This window comes from Vitis riparia, chromosome 13 (genome assembly GCF_004353265.1).
Source record: "Vitis riparia cultivar Riparia Gloire de Montpellier isolate 1030 chromosome 13, EGFV_Vit.rip_1.0, whole genome shotgun sequence".
In the NCBI taxonomy this organism is placed as follows: Eukaryota; Viridiplantae; Streptophyta; class Magnoliopsida; order Vitales; family Vitaceae; genus Vitis; species Vitis riparia.
The window spans coordinates 9269641-9279852 of NC_048443.1; the positions used below are offsets into that span (position 1 = coordinate 9269641).

Sequence of the window (10212 nt, forward strand, 5' to 3'; positions counted from 1 at the left end):
GAGGTCCTTGAGGTTTCAAAACTTGAATATGAATATGAGATTTTAAGATGCTAGAAAATTATAGGAGCAAAAATATAGTATCCATAATGCCCAAGTTTTTTAAATCTCTCTTGTCTAGAAAAGGTTTAAAGTATGTGTTTACATATCTCCAAATCGCAATTCTTAAGTGGGTTAAATAGAGAAATTTTGCAAATATCATTGTCCCAAAATTTTTCAAAAAGTACCTTTACAAAACTGATTTTTTCTTATGATTATATCTCAGCATTTTTTTCTTTATTAACTTGTTTAATTTTTCATTTTTGAAAGACAAAGGAGTCCTACAGAAACGCATAGGGAAATATACTTTAATAAAAATTCCTAAAAATGAACTTCCCTAAAAGTTATTACCATGTTAAAACTTTAATTTGCTCTAAAATAAATTTGATCATCTAAACGAAGAATTTTGGAAATATGAAAACACACTAAAAATAAAAATATCAAAAAACATTGTCTTGATCAAGCAACCAATAATGTGTGATTGATTGAGCACTTTTATAATAACAATTTTCTTTTCAAAAACTTTATAAAAACAAGCTGTGAGATAAAGAAAATATTGTTTTAAAGAAAACCATTTTGCAAGAATTCTTTTAAAATAAAATTTCGTACAAACTTTTAAAATCATTTTAAATCCAATTATTTATAGAAACTTTGAATGCAATAAAAACTTTTTTTTTTTTTTTTGTGCAATCTTAAAAGTGATGAAAACTTTCAAACCTTCAAAAATATATTTAATATACAATCAAGAATGCACAAAAATTCCCAATTCTCACACCTTAACCCTACTTTAAATTGAAGAATCTCTTCAAATCTTCAACTTGATGTAACACTTTCTTCAAAGCAATACTTTCCAGGGTTGGATGCCAGAAGTTGATATTGACTCACAATCTTAATTTGGACAGGAATTTCCAGTTATAAAATTATGAAAAATTGCTTAACAAAGCTGATCCAGCATTTGAATTTTCTCATGCATCGGTCACCACAATAAAATTGTGGTGTTGCTGAGTTGACAGATGGTGCATCCATTCCTTGTTTTAGAATTTTCTCATGTGCTGCTTACCACGAAAGGAGTGTAGCATAGCTGAGTCAACAGATGGTGCATCCATTCCTCTTATTCATGCACAAGCAACACTGACTAGCCATGCTTTATCCTCTTGACTTAAGCTGATTTGAGGTTAAGATTTTCTCATGCTTTGCTGATCACCAAAAAAACAACAAAAAAAAGAAAAGAAAAGGTAGAAAAAACTGCATTTAGTGGTGCGGTCAATTTCCAAATCCTGGAAGCTGGAAAAATAACTCCTCCGTGGGGCAACAAATGAGGGTAAAAGGAGAGACCTTCAACTTTTGATTCCTTTTATCTCAACGAATTGTCCCAATTTCCATGAGGATGAACACCATTATGAGATCCTAGAAATCTGCTACCTTCTCTAATTCTCAATTCTTAAAGTCTTTGACAATTCTAGGTTCAGAGGGGCTCTAACCTCCACATAGTCATGATTTTTTTTTGATAAGTAAGCAAAGGTATTGTATTAATAAGAGGCGCTAAAATAGCAGCCCAAAATGTACAAGAAAATGTCACTCACCCCCTTAAAGTTGAACCTAAAAAAGAAAACTGTTCAAACAAGATGTACAAAAAACAACCCCTCCCTCAACGGGAGCCCATCTAATTAATAAAATCTGTTAAAGTCGAAGGACCCTCTTTTATAAACATTTTGGTCTATGACCAAAGTAATTAAACAAAAGAAACTTTCAACCTTTGCAAGGACAACGCCCCATCTTCTTGTGGGGAGGTGAGGCCCTAGGCTGGAGACCTCACTTAGTAAGATGGGCACAATGTGTCTTGATAAGAGAAAAAGGGGTTTGGGGGTTGAGAGTCTTTCTACACTCAATAAGGCCCTCATTTGCAAATGGAGTTGGCGCTTTGCGAATGAGAGAGAGACTTTATGGAACCAAGTAATTAGGGGGAAGTATGGGGAGGAACGAGGAGGGTGGTGTTCTTGAGATGTAAGAGAGGGGTATGGTGTAGGGTAATGGAAAGCAATTTGGAAGCTCGGGCACATCGTTAGCAGTAGACTCTCATTTCTGGTGGGGAATGACCAAAGGGTGAGTTTTTGGAAGGATATTTGGTGTGGGGCTACACTATTGTGTGCATACTTCCCTCCTTATTTGGCCTAGTTGATCCCAAAGAAGCTTGGGTGAAGGATGTTTGGATCAGAACAGTGGGAGGGGAGGGAGTTGGAGTCCTCGCTTCACTAGGTCTTTTAATGATTGGGAGATGGATGAGGTGATGGGCCTTCTATTACGCTTGTGTGGTCAAAAAGTGATCTTGGAGAAGGAGGATAGGGTGCGACGGATGGAAACAAAGGATGGAATTTTCTCGACAAAGTCACTTTACAAAGCCTTAGAGCCGGGCTCTTCATTGTTTCCAATGAAGATCATTTGGAAATCTTGTGTGCATCCAAAAGTAACCTTCTTTGCTTGGGAGGCATCATGGGCCTTAGCAAATAGATGTTTTTTTTTGTCAAGCGGGATGAGGAATCCATTGACCACCTCTTCCATTGTGAAAACATAAGGGCATTGTGGGAGATGCTCCACTTTTGTTAGAGTGTCTTGGGTGTTTTCTTCTTCGGTTAGGGAAACCCTCTTGGGTTGGAATGGATTCTTTGTGGGAAAAAAGCGCAAGACAGTTTGGAGAAAGGGTCCTCCTTGCATTTTTTGGATGGTTTGGAAGACGAGGAATAACATCGCCTTTGAAGATGATATGTTGTCCATCCAAAGGCTGAAAACTTCTTTCTTAACTCACTTTGGTCGAAGACTAAATTGTTTATGAAAGATGGTTCATCTACCTTTTTTGAGTTCATTGATTGGGTGAGTTCCTATTGAGGGAGGGGTTGTTTTTTTGTATATTTTTGTGGACAATTTTTTGTTTAAGATGTTAGGGGGTGAGTGTTTCCCTTTTTGTTTTGTACATCTTGAGTCACTATTTTAGCACCTCTTCGTAATACAATACTTTTCCTTACTTATCAAGAAAAAAAAAAAGGACAACGTCCCATCTTCAAAGGCAATTCTATTTCTAGCCTTCCAAACTAACCAAAACAAGCATAAAGGGCCCACTTTCCACACTATCCTGCGTTTTTTGCCCACCCAAGCTTTATTCCAACCTAAAAGGGTCTCCCTTACTGAAGAAGGGAACACCCAAAACACACCAAACAAGGTAAAAAACAGCTTCCATACCTCCCTCGTCTTTTCGCAACGGAGAAGAAGATGGTCAATAGACTTTTCATGAGCTTGGCATAAAAAGCATCTATTTGCTAAGGCCCACCCCCTCTTTTGAATTTGGTCCGAAGTTAGAGTTTTTCCCCATGAAGCATCCCAAGCAAAGAAACTAATTTTTGGATGCACCCAAGAGTTCCAAATTATCTTCATTGGAAAGCAAACTGATGAGTCCAACTCTAAGACTTTGTTAAGGGACTTTACTGAGAAGCTTCCATTGTTGGACGCCACCCACCTCACCCCATCCTCCTCATACAATAACACTCTTTCCCCACACAATCGCCCTAACATGTTCTCCACCTCATCCAACTCCCAATCATTGAAGGGCCTAGTGAAACGAGGGTTCCAACTCTCCCCCCCTTTACCCACTTGCTGAACCAACCCATACATCACTCACCCAAGCCTCTTTGGATGCAGTTAAAGCAAATAAAGAGGGGAAAGATTCACATAACGGTGAAGTTTCACACCACTTGTCTTTTCAAAAGCTCACCCTTTGGCCATTACCCACCACAAAATATATTCTAGTGTTAACAAGGTGGCTAAGCTTCCTAATTGCTTTCCACAACCTTACTCCATACCCCTCCCTAACCTCACGGGAACACCATCCACCTTGATCCTCCCCATATTTCCCCCTCATAACCTGGTTCCAAAAAGCCTTTTTTTTCATTTGCAAAGCGCCATGTCCATTTGCCAAGGAGAGCCTTATTGAGCAAAGCAAGGCTCTTAACTCCCAAACCCCCTTTTTCTTTTATCAATACACACTGTGGACCACCTCACTAAATGAGGTTTACACTCAAGAGCCCCACCTCTCCATAGAAAGTCCCTCTGAATCTGCTCTAGTCTCATTCTAACTACTCTTGGCAGATGGAGGATGGACATAAAATAAATAGGTAAGCTCGACAAAGTACTACGAATTAATGTAATTCTCCTGCCCTTAGAGATATCTTGCTGCTTCCACATAGCGAATCTTTTACGAAATCTTTCCTCAATACCATCCCAAGCTGCCACAGAATTAAAAGGAGCCCCCAATGGCATTCCCAAGTAGGTGGATGGAAGACTTCCCACCTTGTAACCCAGTTCACAAGCCAATTAATCCATGTTTTCCACCCTTCCCACCGAGATGAACTCACTTTTATCCAAATTAACCTTCAACCCAGAGATTGCCTCAAACCACATCAACTAGAACAAAAACGTCATTTGCTCCTCCCGTGCCTCACAAAAAATCAGAGTGTCATCAGTAAACAGCAGGTGAGAGACCTTGACCCCTTCACCTCCTTTGCTCCATACTTGACAAGCCGATAAAAAGCCATCACAGACTGGTCTCTTTAAAAAACAGTTGAGGGCTTCCATTGCTATCACAAAAAGGTAAGGCGAAAGCGGGTCTCCTGCCTTAGACCTTTAGAGCTTTGAAAAAAACCCGAAGGTGTTCCGTTAACCAAAATGGAAAAACTAGCTATGGACACCACTTGATACACCTTAACCATTTCTCCCTAAACCCATTTTCTCCATAACCGAAAGCAAAAACGACCACTCGACATGATCATTTGCTTTCTCAATGTCCAACTTACATAGAATCACCCTTCCATTACTTTTCAAAATCGAGTCTAAACCTTCATTCGCAATGAGCATTGCATCCAAAATTTGCCTACCCTCCACAAACAAATGAGCTAGACTTCTCTGTCATTGGCCAAGGTATACAAATACCTCAATTTCAGGGGAACCTCACCATACCAAACATCATTCCAAGACCTCATCCTTATTCCCAGTGAAAGAAAATATGCTTAGAGAACTTAGTCAACCTTGCTAATTCTCTTCCATAACCATTTTCCATGAAAACCTTTCTCCGTTAGGAATGCATTGTGCTTTACCTTCAACCTGTATTTTCCCTTAACAACCCTCTTCAACTCTCCAAATACATGAAGTCCTTTGTTTAGAATATCAAGGGTTCTTTTTGATAAAAAAAAAAAAAAAAAAGAATATCAAGGTTCCTCATCCTCAAAAGCCAATCCTCCTTAGGAATCCATACTGTTTTCTGGTGAATGAGATGAAGCTTCCTTCCCCATTCAAACCAAGCCCCTTGCTGCAGCTTTTCAGTCTATTACAAACTTTGGCCAGCATAATGATGCACTTCATTAGCCCTATATTGCCAACATTGAGGGGGACATTTGAATACTAATGACAACCAAGTACCTAGTATTATATCAAATGGTAGAGGTTGTTTCATTGACCAAGGCTTTGGGTGCCATGTTGATGAATCTGATTGAAGATACTGGGGAATTTACTCTCTAATTTTTGAGAAATAATTGAAAATACAAGGGAGTAATTCTCTAATTTCTAGGACTATATAGTTGTATAATTCCTTGATTTCAGTGATTGTATAGCTGTATGTTTTTTGTTTTGTTTTTAAGGTAGAGGATTTCTAGGAATTACTATTGAATAACAAGCCATCCATCATCTAGTTCTATTTTTAGATAATTTGTGTGCTTAGGAGTCCTTGATGATTAAATAAAACAAGATTTTATTAATATAATCTTCTTCGTTTCTGATAAAAAATAAATAAATAAATAAATAAAACAAGATTTTACCATGACTCTAATTTTAGAGAGATGTGAAAGCGCTGGCAGGCAAAAGAGAATCATCTAGTTTACTTTTGATCTGAGTAGGCTCATAATGGAGAATACTCTAACCTTGGGAACCGGTTGCTGGAATTCCCAGAGCGGGGATTTTTGTTTCAATTAGAGAACGTGAATAATCACTAGAGATACTGAAATTGCTGATCTTTATAGAGTTATTTCTGTGAAAAACCTCACTATTTCAAATGTCCTTGGCAATTCCTTTCCATTGGCTTGGAATTTAAATTTTCGCCGCAATCTTACCGACTCTGAAATTGATCTCCTTTAGAGATTAATGTCCTCCCTCAGTTCAGTGCGTTTCTCTCCTTCTTTGGCTGATTATAGAGTGTGGTCTTTGTCTTCATCAGGCCTGTTTTCAGTGAAATCTTTTTTCTTGGCCTTGTCAAAAGTCTCTAATCCTATTTTGTTCCTTCCGGCCAAGTTTTTGTGGAGTTCAAAAGCCCCTTCAAAGGTTAAGGCCCTCACTTGGTTAGTAGCTCATGGGAAGGTGAACACCAATGACAAGTTGCAGTTGAGAAGACCTTACAAGTCCCTTTGTCCTCAATGGTGCATTCTTTGCAAGGGAAATGGGGAGTCGATTGATCACCTTTTTCTTCATTGTCCTGTTACCATTGGACTCTGGAACAAGCTGTTCAAGCTAGTTGGGCTGGTTTGGGTCCCTCCAAGGAGGTTTGTGGACATGTTGGTTATTGCTTTTAAAGGCTTGGGGAACTCCTTAAGAGGCAAGACTCTTTGGCAAGTTGCTTGCCTCACTTTGGTTTGGATAGTGTGGCAAGAGCGAAACAATAGGATTTTTGAGGATAAGGGGAGATCGGAAGAGACGTTATGGGATTTGATTTTGTTCTATTCCTCTCTTTGGGCTTCTTGTTCTGCAGCTTTTAGAGGAGTTCCTTTAAATGTGTTACAACTCAACTGGAGTGAGGTTTGCTCTTCAAAAGTTTGAGTTTGGGGGTTTCTCTTTGTTTTTAGCTAATGTTGGGGGTTTTTATGTTGTTCAGATTGTGTAGGAAGGACCTCTCATCCTTCTTGTGGTTTCTTTTGTTTCTTTTTTCTTTCTTTCTCATGTATCTTTCCTTCTATTAATATATTTCTCTTCGTTTCTGATAAAAAAAAAATAAAAATAAATAATCACTAGAGATACTAACCATCGATTTCTAGTGGTCTTCATTGCCCTAACCATTTAAAAGACTATATGCCTTTAATTGATTTTGTAGATTGGATGGGCTCTAGTTGAGAGAGGGAGTTGTCTTTTTTGATCTTCTATTATGGCAATGCCTTTGGCTCCCTTTGTATATGTCCTGCGTACCTAGGTGTAGAGCTTCCTTCTCTATTATTTATAATATTTTCTTGGTTACCAATCAAAAAAAGGAAAAAAAAATGGTTCTACTCTATTGTTAATTATATGCTGACAATGTGCTTGTTTAAGACAAGAACTTTCTCAGTGCATCACTTGTTTCCCCTTTTCAAAATGGGGATAACCTTGTTGATAATTTGTGAGCAGCCTTTTGAATTTATTTTCTCATTGTTTTTAATTAATTTCATTTCCAGGCACTGGAATGCTTGGTGAGGCTGGCTTCTGTAAGACGTTCTTTATTCACAAATGATGCTGCTCGTTCTAAGTTTTTGGCCCATCTCATGACAGGAACCAAAGAAATTCTGCAAACAGGGCAAGGTGTTGTTGGCTTGTTATATTCTGTGTTTCCCTTATATATAGAAAGAGAAAGAGAGAAAAAAAAAAAAGAAAATAAAAGAAAAGAAAAGAGAGACAAGATGGTGGTTGTTGGATGGTGCGGGGTGGGGAAGTGGGTTTGAAGTTTTGTTCTATAATGCTTCTTTCCAAACAACTATTGTGTATTACTGATTTATGTATGGTGGATATAATAGCAATTTAAAACATCTTTAAGCTAGGGTCATCGCATTCCTTGCATGAATAATATGGTGCCTGTTAGCTTTCTAATATATTAAATAGTGGTTTCACTCTTCAAGCAAGCTAGATATAGTAAGTCCTGGTAATTAATCAACCATGTCCATGTTAAAATGAAAAAGAAAAATTGGAGTCCCTTGAATGGATATCTGATTTAGCAGATCAACTATACCAAAAAAGTTGTCTCATTAAATGTGTTTATTCATCTAGTTTCCTTATTTATATGAAGCATCATAAAATGCTTTTACATCATTAGCAGAAGTTTATTTAAATCAAATGGCTTAAATTATTGAGTTGCTATATTTGGACTGGGAATCAGGTCTTGTTGATCATGATAATTACCATGAATTTTGTCGTCTCCTTGGACGTTTCAGAGTAAATTATCAGGTAATTTTCTAAATTAATGCATTTTTTTTAATATTTAACAACAATGTATTGTCATATGGTCACATCTTTAGGAGATTGCACTTTGTACCGGCTGGGCTTTATTGATTGGTTGAGCTCTAGGTAGTGGGTGGACATTGTTTTGTGTATTACCACAACTAGTTGTGGCCTTTTGGTCCCCTTGTATACACCATTTCTACTTCAGCATGCCCTTGTGTTAAGAGTTGTTTCATATAATGAGTATAGTTTTTATTTGCCTAAAAAAAATGAAATCTGGAGACTTTTGCATGTATATAGAGACACACATGGACACACACAACATATACACATACTACACACACTCTTATATCATATTATACTGTTGGAATTTGATGGGAAATGACATCCCTTGGTCTATATGTCTGGTTGAGTATCTTCACAAAAAATGGTTAAGTGTGAGGATACACATGTAATTTAAAGTTGAGTGTCATGCTGACAGAGTTTTGGGATAGTTGGGAGCAGTAGAAAGGCTAGTTTATGTAGAAAGAAACACCATAGTTTTCAAAGTTGGATGGAAGTCTTTAGGTCTAGTTTAGGATGGTAGCGTATTTTTTGGCTTCCTCATGGATGTTAGTCTCTCCTGAATTCTTGTCCTGCACTTGGTTTGACTTTGCTAGACTATAGAGCTGCTTGATATGGTTGTATGAGGCCTGCAAAGGTGCTGAGTGGATTACTTCTCCTCTAGGGCACTTGAGACTTAACATTTGATGGTTGTTCTCTAGGGAGTACAGTGCAGATTGATATTGATGGTGTTCCCTATGAACATGGGGAAGTGTGGATAGAGCTTTTTCTGTGCTGCTAGGATGTGTCTGGCTATTGGAAGGGCAGACTCAGGCCAAAACTATGGTTTCAGCTTCTTGGTGGAGGATGACTCCATTTTTGCTTTTGGTTGGTTTTTTTATTCCACCTACAAAAGGGAGGCCTCTGGAAATTGGATTTGTTGATGTGTGGACAAGATTCGTCTGTAGAGTTTGCAGTGCTCTTCCTTCGTGTTTGTTGGAGACTCTTTTCTTTCCCTTGATTAGATATTGTATGGTTCCAATGGATATGTTCCAAAGGATATATCATCTGTTTTTTTTTTTTCTATCTTTATTTTTGTTAATTGAAATGAAATATTTGTTTCTAATAAAGATAGAGATTACATTCTAAAGAACCAAAGAAAATACAACTCCCAACATGATTTTTACCATGCACTGATCAATGAACCAAATATTTTGAATTCAGTGACAAGTTACTAGGTAGGAAGGTCTTAGTTGAAGTCCGAGCTTAATTGATGGTTAGTCTCATTGTATCAATTAAGAGCTGACACGAAATATGGGATGAAAAATAATAAGTTCTCTCTCTTTTAGATTGACTATACACATGGTTTATATAGGAGATTGCAAGAGAAGAAATAGGAAACAAGAGACATAATAGGAAACTAACTTATTCCTAAACTAACTTATTTCTAAATCATAAAACTATCTATTTACGGAAATAGGAAACTAATAAGCCTATCTATTTACAGAAATAGGAAACTAACATAATAGGAAAAAAAAATTCTCCTATTCTATTTATAGCTCAACACTCCCCCTCAAGCTGAGGAATAGATGTCTTCCATTCCCAGCTTGAATACAAGATCGTGAAACATTGAACCGTTCAGCCCTTTTGTTAGAATATCAGCTAATTGATGTTCTGATGGAACATATGACATACACACTACTCCTTCTTCCAATTTTTCTTTGATGAAATGTCTATCAATCTCAATATGTTTTGTCCAATCGTGTTGTATAGGGTTATGAGTAATATTGATAGCTAACTTGTTGTCACAATAGAGCTTCATAGGACCATCCCACTTGATTCTCAAATCATCTAGAATAATCTTTAGCCAAAGTAGTTAACACAACCCTTGAGCAATGGCCCTAAACTCTGATTCTGCAGACA

The 10212-nt window shown here is 37.5% G+C and overlaps 1 protein-coding gene across 7 annotated transcripts in view; it reads left to right on the forward strand.

Annotated features, from left to right (window-relative positions):
• The window catches only part of LOC117929306 (exportin-7-like), a 60272-nt gene that overhangs the window by 20002 nt on the left and 30058 nt on the right, over positions 1 to 10212 (forward strand). For all 7 annotated transcript variants that reach the window (XM_034849586.1, XM_034849584.1, XM_034849585.1 and 4 more), the window contains exons 9-10: positions 7491 to 7614; positions 8186 to 8253. In XM_034849586.1, coding sequence (XP_034705477.1) covers positions 7491 to 7614; positions 8186 to 8253 — 192 coding nt within the window. The remainder of the gene's footprint in view (positions 1 to 7490; positions 7615 to 8185; positions 8254 to 10212) is intronic.